Source organism: Musa acuminata, chromosome BXJ2-7 (genome assembly GCF_036884655.1).
Source record: "Musa acuminata AAA Group cultivar baxijiao chromosome BXJ2-7, Cavendish_Baxijiao_AAA, whole genome shotgun sequence".
In the NCBI taxonomy this organism is placed as follows: Eukaryota; Viridiplantae; Streptophyta; class Magnoliopsida; order Zingiberales; family Musaceae; genus Musa; species Musa acuminata.
Genome location: NC_088344.1, coordinates 34,555,276 through 34,574,639, shown reverse-complemented (window position 1 = coordinate 34,574,639; position 19,364 = coordinate 34,555,276). Strand labels below are relative to the sequence as shown.

General features: G+C 39.8%; 3 protein-coding genes across 8 annotated transcripts; 1 reads left to right on the top strand and 2 right to left on the bottom strand.

Annotated features, from left to right (window-relative positions):
* The first annotated feature begins 653 nt into the window (after nucleotides 1–653).
* Nucleotides 654–4,500, top strand: LOC135617771 (probable sugar phosphate/phosphate translocator At3g11320). Its single transcript, XM_065118365.1, has 4 exons — nucleotides 654–1,313; nucleotides 2,847–2,950; nucleotides 3,159–3,387; nucleotides 3,921–4,500. The coding sequence occupies exons 1-4, from the start codon at nucleotides 846–848 to the stop codon at nucleotides 4,065–4,067; spliced, it is 948 nt and encodes a 315-aa protein (XP_064974437.1). The 5' UTR covers nucleotides 654–845; the 3' UTR covers nucleotides 4,068–4,500.
* A 385-nt stretch (nucleotides 4,501–4,885) lies between these two features.
* LOC135617772 (dof zinc finger protein DOF4.6-like) lies at nucleotides 4,886–7,167 on the bottom strand. Its single transcript, XM_065118366.1, has 2 exons — nucleotides 6,604–7,167; nucleotides 4,886–5,968 (listed from the first exon to the last, which is right to left on the bottom strand). Exons 1-2 carry the CDS (start codon nucleotides 6,628–6,630, stop codon nucleotides 5,267–5,269), a joined length of 729 nt encoding a protein of 242 aa, XP_064974438.1. The 5' UTR covers nucleotides 6,631–7,167; the 3' UTR covers nucleotides 4,886–5,266.
* Nucleotides 7,168–8,034: 867 nt separating this feature from the next.
* Nucleotides 8,035–17,740, bottom strand: LOC135617770 (uncharacterized). 6 transcript variants are annotated; one of them, XR_010488837.1, is made up of 19 exons: nucleotides 17,584–17,740; nucleotides 16,945–17,014; nucleotides 16,276–16,845; nucleotides 15,987–16,184; nucleotides 15,775–15,888; nucleotides 15,363–15,421; nucleotides 15,125–15,191; nucleotides 14,943–14,994; nucleotides 14,726–14,818; nucleotides 14,489–14,572; nucleotides 13,939–14,357; nucleotides 12,540–12,601; nucleotides 12,176–12,245; nucleotides 11,512–11,592; nucleotides 11,303–11,404; nucleotides 10,221–10,345; nucleotides 9,678–9,798; nucleotides 8,407–8,718; nucleotides 8,035–8,163 (listed from the first exon to the last, which is right to left on the bottom strand). XR_010488837.1 is itself a non-coding variant. In XM_065118362.1 (18 exons), exons 1-18 carry the CDS (start codon nucleotides 17,625–17,627, stop codon nucleotides 8,608–8,610), a joined length of 2,442 nt encoding a protein of 813 aa, XP_064974434.1. In that variant the 5' UTR covers nucleotides 17,628–17,740; the 3' UTR covers nucleotides 8,304–8,607. The 6 variants fall into 6 exon arrangements, 3 of the variants coding, with proteins under 3 accessions (XP_064974434.1, XP_064974435.1, XP_064974436.1); XR_010488838.1 differs by having other exon boundaries at nucleotides 8,076–8,163; nucleotides 8,411–8,718; XM_065118362.1 differs by lacking the exon at nucleotides 8,035–8,163 and having other exon boundaries at nucleotides 8,304–8,718.
* Nucleotides 17,741–19,364: the final 1,624 nt, after the last annotated feature.

Here is a 19,364-nt window from a genome sequence, read left to right as displayed (position 1 = left end):
CCGCCTCCAATGATTATTTAATAGGCAATTGCTCTTTCCATCAGTAAGAATAATAAACATCAATCATCCCATTGGACAGAGTTGAATTAAAATCTTACTAAATACCGAGATCGAATAACATGTTGGGTGTCACCTCATCAATAATACAAATAGATTTCGAGCCTTGACGCTTGTCAATCAATAAAATAATTCGCTAAATAAATATCTTGTGTCAACTCATTTGCACGTTGACCAACACGCAACGAGAGACGCAAAGCTCTCGTTGCGTTTGAGCCTCGGTCTCTCCTCCACGCGATCTGCATGAGGCGCATGCGACGTGCACGTTTAATGGATGCATTTCGACGAGGGACGCAAAGACATCGTTGACTTCCTCACCTAGTCCGTGTGATCCAATACGAGGTTGGAGATTTCCCTTTATATTTATATATATAATTCCATCCATCTCTTATTTATTCGTCAAGTAATATTAATATTATTAGAACTAAAAAAAGCAAGCCTCCAAGAAACGCGAGCAATAGAAGGAAAAGGTCAACGGTCAGCCACTGGCGGAAGATGACCCAAAAAGAACACAACACAGGGACTAATTAAATAATTAATAATATATTATATATATATATATATATAATATACTTAAAAAGGAATATTCTATGCTCTCCACATATCGACGGAAGAAGAGAAGCCGCATCCCCCATTCGGCATTCGAGCTCTCCCTCCTCCTCGATCTGCCTCTGATCCGATCCCTTTTGCACCGCCCAAATCCCAGACATCTCACCGATCGACCCCTGGTGGTGCCATTCGCCGGGAACTACGCCGGAATCTGCTCCCATTTGTCCGAGGCGGCAGAGATGAGCACCAAGGGCAACTGGTCGCCACCGGCGGTGAGCGGGAGGCTGTTCACGCTGGGGCTGGTGGCGTCGTGGTACTCGTCCAACATCGGGGTGCTCCTGCTCAACAAGTACCTCCTCAGCAACTACGGGTTCAAGTACCCGATCTTCCTCACCATGTGCCACATGACGGCCTGCTCCCTGCTCAGCTACGTGGCAATCGCCTGGATGAGGGTGGTGCCGATGCAGGCCGTGCGCTCCCGGCTGCAGTTCGCCAAGATCGTCGCGCTCAGCCTCGTCTTCTGCGGCTCCGTCGTCAGCGGCAACGTATCGCTCAAGTACCTGCCCGTCTCGTTCAACCAGGCGGTGGGGGCGACCACCCCCTTCTTCACCGCCGTATTCGCCTACATCATGACCGTCAAGCGGGAGGCCTGGATCACCTACGTCACCCTCATCCCGGTCGTCGCCGGAGTCATAATCGCCAGCGGGGTACGTTTAACTCCGAATCTTCCTCCCTTCGGATTAGATAGATCCAGTTTTTTCCCATAGATTGTGATGTATATCATGTGTTTGATGTTTGTACTTGGTTGAATTCATCATGCAATCCAAATGAAAGAAAGGAAATCGTTGCATTTAGGTGGATGTGCATTTCTTGGTTCGTTTGATGTGGATCTGTAAGATACTAAACAATGCAGGAGGAATTAAGTATGGCAGATTTAGATTTATCGATTAGATGATCGTACTCTCTGCATTTGGATTCGAGATCTGATTATAACTCTACATGTTAGATGTCAGATGTTAGACCTAAAGTGGCATGTTTTTTAAGTTGGTGAGGCTGGTTCATCTAAAAGTAGTCCAGCTTTAACTGAGTTTCTCCATATGATCTGTGTCTCTTGGCACCATCTTTCATCTGCTTTAAACATCTTTCCTTTCTGCTTGTGGTTCTTGATTGTTTTGCATCTGATTAGACAACTTAGAGCTTGTTGAATGTAATATGGTCTATCGGACGAAATATTTTTTTCTTTAGTCGATACGAGGTGGATCATTTACTTGCAATGCTCTGATATGATGTGTAGCAACTAAAAAGCCATAAGCTTCTTCCAGAGACATGTAGGCCATGGCATTCAGAAACCCATTCTACATCGAAGCTTTTCACAAAAATGTTATTGAATTGACTTGCGAGTTTGTAATGCTAATATCATTTCTTTATGAGGTTGTCGAACTGCCGCATAGTCCTAGTCAGGGGACCCCTCCAGCAGACTAGGTTAAATGCTCAGATGACTAAGCAAGCGCATAAGTGAATTATGCTAAATATCATACGAATTAGTCCGGTTCTCATTTCAGGGATTACGCATCGACTTGTGCAACTTTTGTCTGCGAACATCATATGTCTCGAACAATAAAAATGTCTTAAACTGCAAAAGTGTTTAGTTATGAAAATATAGGTTAACTAGTAAGTTTTTATGTAAACAACGATGTTAATGTGTTAAAACCGAAAATTGGAAATTGATTATTTTGACAAAAAAGCATGCCAGAAAATAAATCTAGATAGGTGTCTGACCAGACATAAAGAGAATAATATAGTAATACATTATAGGTTATCTATGAACTCCATGTTTTGCTATAAAAGGATAAATTCAACATGCAGTTAAAAGTAAAAAGGCATTTACTTTTTATGTAACACCATTAGAAATGATTTGAATTACCCTATTCTTTCAGCATCTGAGCAAATGCCATCGGGTAAATAATTGGAAATAGAACCAGGCATTGAAAGAGAAGTTTGATTCTCAATGGAGGACCATTTTTCAGTGGCCTTGCTGGTGTCAAGGAGGATGATTTCTGACCTAGATACTGCCAGCACTCAAAGTGGCATTTGCCTTTTCTGTGCTCACCTTTATTGCTTTCCATATCATGGTTGCTATTGTTGTGTGGATCCAGCGACAACTTTTTCTGCTTGAATGGTTCCTTGAGTACAGTTTTTGTCTAATTATTAACTTTTATTGCTTATTTACAACAATGCAGGGGGAGCCAAGTTTCCATTTGTTTGGTTTCATCATGTGTATAGGTGCAACTGCTGCAAGGGCACTTAAGTCGGTATTGCAAGGGATACTGTTGTCTTCTGAGGGGTAATCAATGCATTTTTTTTTTCTGAACATGCAAATGCGTCTGCTCTACTCATCCATGCATCCACTTGTCAGAGCCTCACAGTTTTTATTTTGATTATTATAGACTGGAAATTTTATGGAGGCATTCATTTTCCTGAAAATGTTGTAGTTTTCTTTTTCTTCTGCAATATTAATATCAAATTTTCTGCACCTCTCTTTTTCTTATCAGGGAAAAGTTGAATTCAATGAATCTTCTACTATACATGGCTCCAATAGCAGTTGTTTTATTGCTTCCTGCTACATTAGTTATGGAGCAAAATGTGGTCGGCATCACATTGGCACTTGCGAGAGAAGATATTAAGATTATATGGTACTTATTGTTCAATTCCGCTCTTGCCTATTTTGTGAATTTGACGAACTTTTTGGTAACCAAGCACACCAGCGCTTTGACACTCCAGGTACGATTCTTGCACAATGTCATTGTCTCATGGTTGTCTATACAACATTTTTTAATGATAAGGACATGCATGTACATCTATTTCCATTTATATTCATTTGCTGGGCTTTATGGAAATTTATCTGCTTATGTTTGTGTGCTTTATGATCTGGGACTAGCATATATTCGGTTGGGAAAACTTGAAAGTGTTGTTGTTATTTTATACGCCAGTATCAAAATTCTGTATCTCTACGAAGTCCATCAAACTTATTTGCGTCATTGCAAAATGAATGCGTAAGTTTCGTCTCTTTTCTAGGCTATGGGTGAGAATTCAGATGGTCTCTCGCTCATTAGACCTTTAGCCTTCTGTACCCGCCACGTGGCAAGCTCCTTACCTAAAACTCTCATGAAGATGTACTGAGTTGTGGAAGTTACGCTATTTCATCATGAAAGAACACTGTGCTCAGTGATAAATTCTGATCTTCATCATCATTCTGCTTTTGTGTGGTTCCTTTATTGCAATGCTACTACGGTATTAGCTTTTGGTGATTTCAGGTTCTTGGAAATGCCAAAGGTGCTGTTGCGGTGGTTGTCTCAATCTTAATATTCAAGAATCCTGTGACGGTGACTGGGATGTTTGGTTACACTATTACGGTAATTGGAGTTATTCTTTACAGCGAAGCAAAGAAACGCAACAAGTGAGCTTCTTCAGAAACAATGGTCAGGTGTGTGTGCGTTCCTCGTGCAATGGTGACGGCGGCATTGGGTTAACTGAAGCTCTGGAGGTTGGTTTAGTTCGTATGTGCAACTCATGTCGGCATCTGATTCTTTTGCCTGAAACCTTAAGACCAGTTAGCGAGTAGGGTTAGGAAGCGCCAATAACTAATTGGCCTCATTCATTTTTTGGAGCTGCATTCTTTTCTATATCATTTTGATGGAGGTTCAGAAGAATGGAACTCTTTTGCAAGGAGATTATGCTCCATCTTACTCAAGTTTTACTCTGATTAATGGATTATGTTCTTTATGAATTCTGATCGACAGATATTTGGCTTCTAAGACGATCATAGACCTCATTTTGTTGTTACTTAATGCATTCATATCATACATCGGTCGAAAAATGACTAATTGTTCATTTCTTTTCCATGTCCAATAATATCATGCTTGTTTTTCTTAGTTTCCCATGCCACAGCTAATTTGTAGTGCCCTCTCTGCTCTGTTTTGCTCTTTATCCATCTTTTCTTCGGTATCTTAATCGAACTCCTCCCGGCTAAAACCTTTACCCAATCGAAATAGAAACCAAGTCATGAAAACCATCTCAAGCCTCACCATTTCTCATACTGCATCAATATCGTAGCTGTTTGCTCGTATGAAGCTTTGGTTGTGTATTTTTGCCCAATGAGCTGATACTGGAATTGCCATATGTCTTTAGTCTATATAAGATTGCATATATTTTTGGTCTCGATTGTTTAACTAGATATGCATTCTGAGAGATGAAATTTTGGACTTTGTAGCTGCATACATTGTAAGAGATCATATCCTTTTGGGCTTTGGAGCTGCATACATTGTCTGGAGGAACACACACTGTGCATTCCCAAATCACGTCACTGCTATTTAGGTCGACTGTTTCACCCCCAAAAAAAGATCTCATGTGTAATAAATCCTCCGTATCTGAACTAAGATTTCGTTGTCGAAATTATTCTATCTCGCAGCGTCTCCTTCTGCTTCCCCGTGCAGACACAGCCATACAAACTGATGCAGTCACCACATCCCTCCCTTTGAACCCTAATCTTACTGTGTAATCGTGGAGTCATCATCACCCACCCCACAATATGTGTAGTAAACAGCAGGGGAAAAGAAGGCGGAATACGATGAAGGAACCGAGAACGCAGGCAGCAGTAGCCTCAGAAGAAAGCATAGGCGTCTCCGAGGGTGGTCGTGGTGGAGCTACTGATGAGTCCATACCAAGAAGAACCAACACCAGCCCATGGAAGGCCCATCGAAGCTTTGGTCTCCCCTTCGTCCATGTCCTTACGGCCGGCCACTGCTCTGTCTGTTGCATCTCCCAGTCCTCCTCCCTCAAATCGGACGAGTCCATCTTCCCCGGCGACACCACCGAGGCCATAGCAAAGGTCGTTCGAGCCACTTGGGTTCACGGTGTCGACAGAGCCGCAAATGTCGAGGTTAAGTACATGGTCCGGGAGAAAGCCATGGCCATCGAAGGCCAAGGTGAGGTCATGGAGAAGTGGTGGAGGAAAGAAGGGAGGGGGGAGTGGATGATCGTTTGTGGAGTCGGCGGCGACGGGATCAGTGTCTTGCGCCTTCTTAGAGGAAGCGGTGGATCTTTTGTTCTTCCTGCAGCCACCTCCGACGGGAACGTTCCTAAGGGAGCCTCCCTGAGTCCAATACCTCCTGCAGCCCTTGCAGAAGTATCTGGGTTGGGAGAGGCTGTAGTTGTTGTAGTAGCAGAACTTGGTGTTGGTGGAGGCACAGCGGGGGCATTTGAGGGCCTGTTCTGGATGAGGTCTAACTAGCTTCCTCTCCTGCTGCTGCGGCTGGTTCTTGGGGCACAGTCGCAGCCCTCCCAGCTGTTGGCCAGCCATGGCCTGCAGAAGAAATCACACGACCAGAAGAAGAAGAAGAAGAAGATAGTAAATGATAGATTATGATAGAGAGTACAAAAGAAGCCTTTATAAAGATAAAAGCATGCCAAGAAGATAGTAAAAGAGAAACTTGTGAGCATGCCAACAACATGATTAGTAAGTAGTCAGGAAGGAGCAAGCTTTAGTGGAAGAGCAATATAGTGGGATGTCAGCCTTTGTAAAGGCAGTGCATCAGCTTTGTTTCTTCATCATGATGTCTCAAGTGGGAAGCTTCATTAATAATACAAGGAAAAGAAGTGGTTTTGATAGCTTTAGCTGAAGGTATATAGAAGAACTCAAATTACACTGCTAAGTGTTAATTGAAGAACAAGATGAGCATCACTTGTCATCACAGACCAACAAAAGCTCGAAAAGAGAGTGATGACACGCAGAAGAAGAAGAAGAAGAATAGCTACACAAAGGACATGCAGATATATATGTACCTATGTATGATTCTGATCCACTGATCTCACGCTCAAACGAGATCTTAAAACGCAAAACAAACCGAAAAAGAAAGAAAGAGAGAGTCGGGAGATGTAAAAGAAGTCAGATGAAACCAAAGTGAAGTGCAGGAGGGGGTGCTGTGCGGAGATGTGTACCTGGCTGCGAGCTTTAGGAACTTCCATGCACCGCCCAAAGGAGAAGCGCCTCGGAGAGATGGAAGTGAGGATGGAGAGGCGAAGCGGACGCAGATGTTGAGGAGAACCGATATCTCACCTCTTCCGGCCATTAAATAAGAGAGAGGGAAGAAACCAGAGAGAGACAGAGAGAGGAAGGCAATGATTAGGCTACGCACGTACGAAATGAAACGACGCGCTTCTGACTTGCACGCTCGAAAAGCATCGGGAAAAAAAATTCCAGCCGCTTCCCCTGCAACAGATTCTCACGAAGAGACAGATAGATAGAAGAAAGGGAGGGAGAGAGGGAGAGAGAGAGAGAGCGGAGGCCCACCGTGGAGTGTAGCGCCACAATAACGCTTCGTTGCTCGGGCCCTACAGCCCCTCATGCCACCACATGCCCGCCATCGTTTTGGTTTTCTCTACTTAGGAAACAATTATATTACTTCAAAACATTTATTACAAATTATTTAGCATTAAAAAATAATTTTAAACTGATCATCTATTTAAAATATTTTTATATTTACTGTATACGGCAAATATAGTTAATCTTGTTTTCATCGTTTATTCGTTAAAAAAATATACTTTAATTTTTTATATAATAAAATTTTAAAAATTTATTATATAATAATGTACTCTAATCTCTTTTTATATATATATATATATATATACCATTTAGTTTATAAAAGGTTTTATTTACTTAAATAAATTGTCGATTGGTTATACTCTATCTGACACTTTCAATTTGTATTTATGAGTTTAATCCGTTAGTATTAATTTTATTGATCTATCTATTATCGGCATATGGTACGGCTATTAGCATTCTGGACTCTGGTGTTGCGAGTCACTGCAGAGTTGGATCTGAGTTATGCTCGGGTCAAGATTTGCATATTTGCCTCTCCATGTGACGTCGATTGGAGACTCCGTTGTGCCTCTTCTACGCATCATCCGTACAGTGGATGACCAGGAGGAGAGGTTGAACTGGAGGAGGCGTTTCCGATAGGCGACGCGAGGAGCGCGTGAAGACCACCGTTGCGGTTGGGAGGCGGGACGTCAGGAGCGCACGCCCGTTCTGCTTCGGCGTGCGTCAGGTGGTGCGGGCGACGATGTTGTATAACGCGCCAAAATGGGCACGGCAGAAGAGCGCGGCGGGTTGTTAGGGCAGGGATGGCTGGAGGCACGGCGGCCGCCGTCTCTTGTTTGGCTCCCCCTAGTGTACGTTCGCCGCCCTCGTCTGTCGTTTTCTTCCTGCATGCGTCACCAAGATCGATGCTGGTACGCCCGAACCATTATGAGAAGTAAGTACACCGCCACTGGGCTTGGGAGAACTACACCAGAGGAGCACCGTTTCGCAGGTTGCTTCTTGCACCTGATTAAACTGCCTCTGCTTAAGTTGACACACAGTTTTGGAGTCTTTCTTAAGGCGCCAGTGAAAGGCTATTGATGCTTATCATGCACCTATTTCCAATTTGCATCATCATGATGGCTCAATTGAAGTGCTTCATCTCCAGCAGGGCATCAGACGAACCACGCACTCGAGTCCTGGAAACAAAGGCAGCAAAAATAAAAAGGTCAGACAGTTAGTTGCTCAGGCCATCATCCAATCCATTCTTCTTGGGCTTAGTTTTTGTAGCCTCATGCTAACTGGCTTGCTGCTTACATCGAGTTAAGGGGAACACATGTAATGTAAACCATTTTACTCACGATGTTTATTGAAGAAAATTAACCAATGGATGGGCTAATATGTACTATTTGTTTGATAATTTACAACAAGAATTATACAACCTACAAGCCTGAATAAAAATGTGGAACGCTTTTCTCCTCCTCGGTAGATAGATAAATGTGGCACGCTTTTCTGCTTAGGGCAAATGACCGCGACTGAATCATTACTATAAACATATGGGATCATTGATATAGATATAGACAAGAAACTGCATAAAAGCAAATCAAACATGCAATGAAATAATTTGATGTCTAAAGTTTCACTTATCCAGCTCCTGATGTCGATTCATTTCTCTGTTCAGAGTTTTGCACATTTTGTTCACCCTCATTGCTCGGCTTCCTGTCACTGGATTCCTCGGGATTAATCTGTGCGCCCTGGAAATACATAAAACATGATATATCAGAATTACATATTCGTGTTGGTGAATATAAATAAAGGCAGGTGCATAAAGATAAAAAGAAAAAATTCAGAGTTGCAATGGTGTGAGACAATAGGGGGGCGCAAAGGCCTGAGGCTCATTGATTATGCTGAGTATATGTGTGAGGAAGGCTCACCTGATAATTAAAAGATTTGCAAGAGATGAAGGTCGTAGTAATTTCTACTACAAAACCATTGAAAACCATAGCAGTAATATGCAACAAAAAGATCATTAAGTCCTACACCATGGAGGAGAAAAGCCATCGGCAGCACATGCACATGCGTACGCACACACACACACACACACAAACAATAGAAAATTACATGATATTTTGTTCAGCTAAATAATTTTAAGTTAGTGAACCAAAATTATCCGAGTGTGACCAATAAGGCCATAGTCCTAGATTTAAAAAATCAAGTCTGTTTAAAATTAGATGATTTATGCTAAAGGGAGGCAGTTCAATTGGATGAAAGAGACAATTTGTGAGTCATCTAAAATACTGGAGAACGTGCGTAACATGCATATATAGCAAATGCAGCATAAGCAATTCAGAGTTTCCAAATAAGTTTGTTTTCTGTATACTAGTAGTGGCTAAATTCCACATGGAGAGTCCTAAATCTTAACCTTCGGACGAAGAAGCACTACTAAAATTTTGGTGGTGAAATTTTAACTAGCCTATAAAGGCGGGCTTTAGAGCTTACTAGAGAGATCATTACTAGACAACAAAATATCATTACCGCAGTGCACTATGTCTGACATTATTAAATTTACAACTTCTTGTAATAGATGTTCTATTATGGTAAGCAGCATTATTTTTCTCAACTACCAGTTTGCTATAAAACAATAAAATTAAGAGGTAATGCTTTCTACAATAAAGAGAATCTAGACCCCAAAAAATAAGTTATAGGTGAACACCTTGTTCTTATCACGCCAACCAAGTACAAATGGCCTAGAAAGCAAGTTTATTTTCCTGGCAGGGACATCCTGAAATGAGTCCTGACTTGTTCGCACGGACGAGGAATCTGCAGTTGGTGTCCTGAAATGAAAAGGTCACAAAGTTGTGTCAGGTGCATGTATGGTGCGCCAACATCAGAGAATTGAGAAGAGTGTGTTTGATGTGAACATGATAAAGAGAAGAAGATATGAAAATCAAGGATTGTCATGACAGTCTGGCATGGGTCCAAACATGCCACCCGAGGAAGGTATCGGAACGCATCACGTCAAGGAGTTTGAACCTATGTCACAGCCAGCTTTTGCCTGGCATGATAACATAATCATGATCCTGTGCTGAAACAACATACGCTTGATGAAAGTCGAGAAAAGAACAAGACTGCATGAAGATCAAGAGATAAGGATACTCCTGCTGGCAAGCAAGAGTGGCTTGTAAGATTTTGATGCTCTTCTAACAACCCAGTGGAAGAAAAAAGAAGAATTGACAGAAAGTGATTTAACATATACCTTGGGGAGCTAAGTGCTTTGAGCTGGCTAGACTCGTATTGCAATGTAGCCTCCAACATTGTCTCTGCCATTACTGCCCTCTTCTCCATTTGTGCAAATAAGAACATGGCTTCTTCATATTTTTCCTGCATATATCTATTTGTAGTGGGTAGAAGTAAAGATATAACAACCTAATCAAATTTAGAAATGTGTTGTATTAATGAAAAGTGAATAACAAAAATCAGTAGGAACAATATATATTCCTTCAATAAATGTATAGGATGAGGAGAGCAACAACTCAAAGGGTTATAAAATGCATATGGTACTGAAAATTAGGAGTGGAAACATAAGCATGGAAGAAAAAATGTGAGTGGCACAAAATTGGCATCTAACTGTTAAAAGGCGATAATGATTAAGAAATGATTTTTTTTTTGTACAGTTCATTATGTATCCTTCACCAGTAAAAGCAAGCTCAGCACTGCTTCAAGGCACAGCAGCATTCATTTTAGCTATATAAAAACAATATAGACACTTTGATTTTAGGTTCCACTTCTGTTTGCAGTTGTACCCATATGGCACAAGTCAAAGAATGTGGAAGGTATTCAAAGAACAAAGATGTAAGAGCTATGTGCATATAGACCATAATTTGACAAGCTAGATCACCTCTCCAACTCAGGCCAGCATGTAATAGGTAAACCTTAGTGAAGAAATAAAGATGCACAGAAAACTAAGTCTCTCTGCAAATACACTCAAAACCAAGCAATGAAAAAAATTGCACGAGGTGGACTTGTATCCTCCTATTTAGCCATAATTGATGAGATACCAGTTTTGCAGCAGTCAAAATGTCCAATTCCATGTGAGCCATCAACTAAGATATAGTTGTTACTTGTTAGCAATGCAATTGTCAATCTTGATCTTATGTTTCCGATCCTCTAATTCCATGCAAGTGCGTCAACCCCTAACTAAAACAACTTCATCAGTGTCGTTTCATGGTCATCTCTCTTCCAAATCTATCTAGTCTGGAAAAAACATTTCCACTTAAAAATAAACAAGTATCAGAATCAGCTGAAAATGCAATCTAAACATCGTAGACTATAAAAGACCTGGAGGACATGCACAGCATGCCGCTGAGCAACAACATCTTGCTCAGCAAAATGGCGAGCATCTTCCGTGACCTTTTGTTCTTGTTCAACTCGCATCAGTACCTTCACAAGTGCAAAGCTCATTGATTTGTATAAAAAAGCAACCAAAGATACCGAACAGCATGGTAGGAGAAAATCATAGTGTAAAGGTAGAAACAATTTTGGCACACCTCAAGCATGGCACGCTCTTGTTCTTGCTTGTCTTCTAGAGCCTGCCGCAACTCAATTACCTCTTGCTCCAGCTGCTCAACCTATGAACAGCAGCAATAGCACTTAGATTAACCAGATGGCCAGAAAAAGTGGGCCAGCATGTGTGATAAACACAAAAGTAACTAGAGACAGAAAAGGTTTAGATTAACCAGATGGCAACAGCCTCTGTGGGGGGCATTTAATATACATACAAATAAAGGTATGTACATGCATATGCATATGCATACACACTTTTTCTGGCCATATATCTGTGTGCAACCATATATCTGTTTTATATACAGATATGCGTAATACTTCTACATATATACATGTACTATGATTTTTATATAAGCTCATAACTCATGCCAGTATAGCATTAAATCAGTACATACCATGGTATACTGATGGGAAAAAAATATAAAATCTTGTTTATAATGTTGCTATACTTCAGTGCATTGACACACTGTATACTAGTATATACCAGTCAGTTTTAACTCTATGGGTGTCATTAAGAACATACATATATTACAATCCATCCAATAGAGCAACACCATATAATTAACGAAAGAAATTTAAAACACCAGATCGAGAATATAAAAAACTTTGTTCAATATGAAAAAATTAACAGCTTAAAACATCATATACCTTTGCACTCAATAGGCGCCTATTATCCTGCTTCACCATCTCCATCAATGCTGTCTCCAACTCCTCGGCTCTATGAAAATGATTAAATAAAAACAAGCAGAACTTAGATGCCATACAACTAAAAGAACGTCATGTAGACATTAGTTACATTTAGAAAAATAGTTCCAGGCTGTGTTTTAGGAGCATTTTTCATTGTGATGTAAAATCAATGTCATCGACTCGAGATGAAAAACACACAGGTATCAAGCACATATTTTCAGGCTTTAAGAGTAAATATATTAATTTAAGAGTAGAGAAAGCATGTCTAAATATTTAGTTTCTACTTTCTAATATTATCACCAATAGGATGCTGAGAACGACAAACCTGAGGGTAGCAGATCTTTTCTCCTCTAGCAATCTACATAGCTCCACCCTTAACCATGTGGCCTACAAATTAAGGGTACACGGAAAAGTATGTCATTTCAAGTAGACTTCTCACCCTTTTTCATTATTGGATAATGAGGCAAGGCCTAGATTAAAGCACAGAATCATTGAAATGATGTACCCTATATGGCAACTTAAGAAATAGCAGCAATGAAAGCATGGTTCTTTTGGTACTAAAAGCTTGATTTCTATTACCCTGAGCTTTATATGTTTTTTATTTGTTATATTTGCACGAAAGCTGCATTTGATATAAAATGCGCATAGCCCATTTCAGCTGACAAGTTTACTGTACCAGGCAACCCCCAAAGCTTGATGTTCATGTCCAAGTAATTTCGATTACTCAAGAATCTGAAATTAGCAAATCATTTTACTAAAGAATGCCAATGCATCTGCTTTCAATCTTTGGGCCTTTTTCTATGGTTGAAAATCTAGGTAAACCAATTAGATGCCCTAAAATAGTGCTCTAACCTGGTGAGGTTGGTGATATTAAATGTCACATCATTCAAACTCAAAATATTTGATAAGAGAAGTACAAAGACTCACTGAAGTAGAATGTTCGATTGATCTATATGAGGGATCCTGCTTTCTTTATATTTGTGGGATACATAGTTACAACATTTAATAATTCTGATATGTCCCATCAACAATATTGCTTAACAAACAAAACCAGATTTTGCCTCAGTTTAATTCTGGTGTTTTTCCCTCCCAAAACCAAAAGCTACTGGCTTTCTTTGTGATTCTCCTACCTATTCCACAAAATGTACAATACCATATGCTTTATTCTCCTATTCAACTAGATATTCTTAAATTTAGAATGACAACTATAAAAGAAAACATACCAGTTACCGTCACCATATGTAAAAGCTACTCATGTCATTTTTTAAAAAGACATGAGTAGCTTTTACAAATAAATAACAGCGGAAAACACATGAGTAATAAGCACTATGAACATGAAAAGACAACAAGGTGAGATTACTTATGAAAAAGTGCCACAAGAATTATCCAACTGGTGGCCCATAGATTCATTTTAAAAATGACAATTAAAAGCCAATGCGTTTGCTTATCATGCAAGTTAAAATAGCACTTTAGATTGAGCAGATTGGAAATCAAAGCCAGTCTTTAAGATTAGAAAAAAAAATTGATAACATTTGCAAGTGTAATAGACATTTTTCCAAATGGTAACCATTTTTATATTTCATTATGTATTTAATGCACTGAAGAGGCCTTAACAACGCTCACTGCCTACTGGACATCATTAGTCTATTTGCTTACATTGAACATTTGACCCTCGAACTAGAAAGTGAAACACACTTTACAACAGCAAATAATAGAAGGATTACCTGCTCTTGAAGATCAGGTAAAGAATCCAGCTCTGCATCAAATGTCAGAGTACTACCATCATAATTAGTGAAATCGGAATCTATGAAGTGCACTTCGCCAATAGCTTTTGTGTCACCAGCATTTTCTTCTGATTTTGACTCTGAAACTAGGAGTCCATTGTCACGGTTGAAACTATACAGCTTAGTCGCAAGACCTTTAGAGTCACTCCAAACATGCATTCCTTTGGACCTTTCCTCCATGGCAGCAAGCACAGATGGTCGATGTTTGTTCCTTAATTCTTGTAGTCTCATCTCATTTACAGTTTGATATCCTACACAAGCTGTCAAAACAAGTTGGCTACTGTCGAAAGTCGAACCAGCAAGAGACTGCACCAATGTGATTGCATCCCCTGCATCCTTGGTTGTTACAATTGCAGGACCTAGAGAAGTTCACAAGAAAAAACAACATTGGTTATATTCCATGTAACAAACTAGACTTTGTATCCAATTAATGTACTCATACGGTCAAACTGTCAAACAGATCAAGATCCATCAATATATTAAGCAGTACCATATAACTCCAACAAAGCAAGTGCTGTTCGGAAAAGCATCTCCCGGTTCCCATCAAACAAAAGCACATCCCAAACACGAAGAACTATAATTTTAAAAAAAATCAAAGACGAAATTAAAAGAACGCATATTGTATAGCACCTTTTTGAAAAATAAAAAAATAACAAGGATGAAAAGATTTTAGTAGAGGTAAACAAATGGTCTAACAGTTACAAAATTCTGCATAGGAAAACCTGACCACTTTCCCAGGGAAGCATATTCATGAAAATGGAAAGGAACCACGGTCCTGTGATCCATGCCACCTGCACTCCGAGATAATCTAGATGATTCACTGCAAATAAAGGATAAAAATATAGATATGAATATATCAAACATAAATTCGTGTTGGTTGATATTTTACCAGCACAGTTTCTTGAAGACAATAAAGAGTAGCAAAAAATATGAGGTACTAGGACCTAATTTTGGAAATCTTTCACGTACTAAATCCTCCAAAGCAAGTTGGTCCACCTGGAACATATTTCCACATACATTAATACATCAGCATACAGTAACAAAACTAACCTCTTGACAAAGTGACTAGCATGGTAGAAACTCATCCCAAATTTAAAAAGAAGCACATGTTTCATCACAATATCACCTGGGATTCAATCATCTCCTCAGAGTAGTAACCATCAAAATAGTCATCAATGATGCCAGTTAAAGTCCTGTGATACATCAAAAAACTTAGGATCAGGAAATTCTTTCATGTTATATCTATCTACAGAAAAAAACTCACTACTCACATTGCCGAATCATGCTAAGCAATCATATAATTTTTTTTCTAAACACGTAAATGATATCCTTGATTAAATTTTAAATCTGCCAGGCAAACCTACCAAAATGCATTTTCCTCAGGCATCAGCAGAAGCAGTAATCCAGCAAAGAAATTCATCACCTGCAGAGTACAAATCCAAGTAAGATGTTCTATTTAGTTAGAAAATCCTCATTTTTCTGAACAGAAAGAAATATAACTAGTAACTCTATAAAAGAATATAAAGGACTGGCTGAGAGGGAATAGGTTCTGCGTGTGACAGATCATCAAACATAAAATCCGAAAGTGTAAGAGTCTGAATTCCAGTACTTGTAATCACTCTGATATACTTTACAAGAGAAGAAAAGCTCAGAAAGAGAAATACATTCTCTAGATTATATAAAAGCTGTTTAATCTTGCGGCAAACTCTTGGAGAACTATTCCCAAAGAGAATGATGACACCAAACACACTGCAGAAACATGATAAGCATGAGTACCTGACAATAACCAACAGACGGATTATGCAGAGCATATGCCATGAGCAACCGCCTCAAAGCATTTCTCCCGTCGTCATCTAGAGCAGGATGACCAGGGAATGTTCTGGGTAAATCCTGTAAAGAGAACATAAGCAAGTAATTTGAAATTCAGCATTTGAGTTACCATGACACACTGAGTAAACGGAAGTTGGACACTTTATAATGGTAGCGACCTTCTCAATCTGTCCCTTCCATTTTTCAATTCCTTGGGGTAGTGTTGGTTTGCTTTCAGTGTCATTCTTAAGCACAGCATCACCTTCTATAAGCAGAGCATCAACTTCTTTTCCATCAGCCTTAGATTCTTGATCTAACAAGCTACTATAATATCCATCCAACCTGCGAGCTCCAACACCGACAAAAGCTTGCCAAAGCTACAGTTAAGAGACATTGGTAGACGTAGATTAGTGGAAGCACAAAAACCAGCTGTACAACAGGCAATACACAGCTAAGTCCTGGATACACCTCTCCTCTGAGAGCCATAGGGAGCCCCCCATGGACCAAGCACTCCAATTCCTCCTTCCAAGGGAAGTCACTATCCTCAGGTACTCCTTGACCAGCTATACCAACCGTGACACCATCTCCAGAAGGTAACTCCTGGACTGGATCTGATCTCTCCACATCATAAAATTCATCGTCAGAGTCTTCTGTGGCTTTTGACTCTTTTATAGGAGCAAGGTTTTTCCTACTTCCTTTGTTGCCTTCTTCACCACCTTCCAGGAAGTTTTTCTTCGTTACTCGCAGACTCATCATCTGCTCAATGACAGTAAGGGAAGGCCTGGTCTGGGGCCAAATTTGGACCCGATGAACTCTTCTCTCCTTCTGTGTCGTCTCCTTCTGTGATCCAACTTCCTCTGTGTCATAACACTCGCTAGGCTCGTCAGGATCGCTGTCCTTCTCCGAGACTCTGGAAGCATCCAAATGCAGCAGAACGCTGTTTTCCTCTGTGGGCTTGTCATCAGTGGGCGTGCCGTCAGACTTAACCACCCGATCAAGGAAGTCCTTCCACCGCTCCACTCTCTCTTCTTCTTCCTCCTGGAATCAGAATCATCACGACATCCTAAACCAATCCACGACATCAAGGCCACTAAATTGGACCAAAATAATAGGAGAAATTAGAAACGGAAGCCTTGCCTTGTAAATATTAGCATACTCTCGGTACCTCTGCACGTTTTGAGGCCGCACTGCAAACCCATATGCATCCCTGCTCACATATCCTCACCATCAAGAACAGCACGCATCAAAAAAAAAAAACAAAGAACTACCCTTCAAAATACAAGAAACTCAAATCCAACATAAGAACAACGTTAATTCAGCCAGAACTCGAAGCATAACAAACTACACCCTAAAAGCAAAAAGAACTCCACAAAAGGGACCAAGTCAGAGCATCCATGGACTTATGTACCGTTCGAGCTAAAACCCTAGATTCCAGAAGGAGATCCAGGGAGGCCATTCGCGAACTAGTAATCCATCAGAGAGCTCGGAATAGAGAAAAGTGAAATCCGTACTTTCCAACACCAATATACGCAGATCCAGAACGCAGAAGTCCAGATCGGGCGACTACATTGCTCGAATAGTTGTAATCTCAAAGATCCACGTAACGAGAAAGAAATGGGACAGAAAGAAGAAAGAAATCGGCGTGTAGTAAGAGCAGGCATCACGGGAAGGGTATGCCCTCCACCGGCTCAACACGTGGGGTTCGATCGGCAGCACAATCCTCATCATCATCAACATCAACAATAACAAGATCATAGATCGCAGCTCATGACTCACCTCTTGTGCTCGAACGCAACGATCGGGAAGTTCTTCCCCTTCATCTCCGCTAGGTCGTTTTCGAGCGACACAGAGAGGAGACAGACTCCGGAAAGACTGGAAACAGAGAACACTAACGCCGCCGCTCGGCTCACATATGGATGTGTAGACGCATTAACGCCAGTTTATATAACAGATATATATAGAATCATTTTAATTTTGCTTACTGCCTTCCAAACACTAATTTGGGTGGTTCCGAATGATGACGTGAGGTGCTTCTGTTTGAACCATAAATTTCCGACGTTTCTCTAGACACCCAACTCCTACCCACATTGTGATTGGAGAAAGAAGTTGAAGCTACGCGGGACCCTTTTGTGTAATGAGTGTGCGAACGCCAACGTACCCTCGGAAGGAACGTTGTCGGCACACCGCCACTCTCACGACGATTGGAGGAGTTGTTGGGGCCCACAGTACTGTCTATAAATTAATATCAACAACAACAATGATGCTCATCATCGGGAGCACGTCGACGGGGCATGCATACGGCGACACAATCGTAGCTGCCGCACTGCTAGGAAAAGAATACGAGTATATTAGGATGGTATGATGATGGGAAGTGGACAGAGAGAGTGAGTTATGGTTCCATGCCGTGATGTTCTCGTGGATGTTCGTCCACCGACCTCTTGTTCGCCATTTGAGGAGAGAGAGAGAGATAGAGAGAGAGAGCGCTTTCTTACCATAGGAAACTAAATGTTTATATTGCTAGCATCTTTAATATACATATCATGTCATATTGGATCTAGTTTCTTATTATATCATTTATTAGGTTTACATATGAAAGTTAAAGACCATGTTGGTAGAGGTTTACATATATGAAATGTTCTGAATGTTTGGTGAACAAGAAATGAGAATCATATTTTAATATGCTCAAAAGTCCATTGAATATTATGTGATAAATTTATGTTTTTTTAATATTTTTATTTTAAAAAAAAACATATTTTTTTATATTTAAATAATAATATAAATAACAAATAATTAATATATGTAATCTTACAAAAAAAAATTTGTATTAAGTAAAATAAATATAATCATAAAAATAAATATAAAATAATGTTTAAAAATTAAATAAATTTATACCTTATATAAGTTATAAATTATATTTATTTCTCACTAAATTATATTGTGAAGATTTTAGATAAGACATAAGCTACTTTAAGAAATATATATATATATATATATATATATATATATATTGTGAACATTCCAAAATACTGATTGTTATCCGAAGTAGTATTAGCTTTAAGATGCACTTGTTGATAGCGTTCTGATATCGTCAATCGATACAATTTGATTTGGTCTTAAAGGTATGAGGTTATTTGAATAACCCTTGTGATAGTCTCGAACAGTAATTGATGTAATATCAAGGTGTTTAAGGTGACTCCCAGATGATATTTGAAATGTTTCTGAGTATCCAAGATAGTCAGACTTCAATCTCTTTGATGGATCTTATACAAAGGTCAATGTGAACGAAAGTTTTTGACATGATTCCTTAAACGCTTAAGTTAGTTGTTTTAAGTTTTACGAGATGAAATGAGTTTATGTAGATAAATCTAATCCTTAGACAGGCTCTGAGAATTGACTTTTATACATGAACAACCAAGGGGATCATTTGTAATCATCGTAACACTCTATTTTTATGTTTAATCCATAAGGGCCGATAATTCGTTATTATCCTTATATCGTTGTTGGGTGGGTGGAGGACTGCGTTGGCGCCTCCGTATATCGTTATTGGATGTACCTCA

Bases quoted from the DNA above. Each gene is read 5' to 3' on its own strand.
- LOC135617771 (XM_065118365.1), top strand. From the start codon at position 846: ATGAGCACCAAGGGCAACTGGTCGCCACCGGCGGTGAGCGGGAGGCTG. The intron at 1,314-2,846 runs GTACGTTTAACT...ACAACAATGCAG, and splicing joins GAGTCATAATCGCCAGCGGG to GGGGAGCCAAGTTTCCATTT. The intron at 2,951-3,158 runs GTAATCAATGCA...TTTTCTTATCAG, and splicing joins ATACTGTTGTCTTCTGAGGG to GGAAAAGTTGAATTCAATGA.
- LOC135617772 (XM_065118366.1), bottom strand. From the start codon at position 6,630: ATGGAAGTTCCTAAAGCTCGCAGCCAG. The intron at 5,969-6,603 runs GTACACATCTCC...TTTCTTCTGCAG, and splicing joins TTCCTAAAGCTCGCAGCCAG to GCCATGGCTGGCCAACAGCT.
- LOC135617770 (XM_065118362.1), bottom strand. From the start codon at position 17,627: ATGAAGGGGAAGAACTTCCCGATCGTTGCGTTCGAGCACAAGAG. The intron at 17,015-17,583 runs GTGAGTCATGAG...ATATGTGAGCAG, and splicing joins GTTGCGTTCGAGCACAAGAG to GGATGCATATGGGTTTGCAG. The intron at 15,422-15,774 runs GTACTCATGCTT...TGTACTCTGCAG, and splicing joins CGTCTGTTGGTTATTGTCAG to GTGATGAATTTCTTTGCTGG.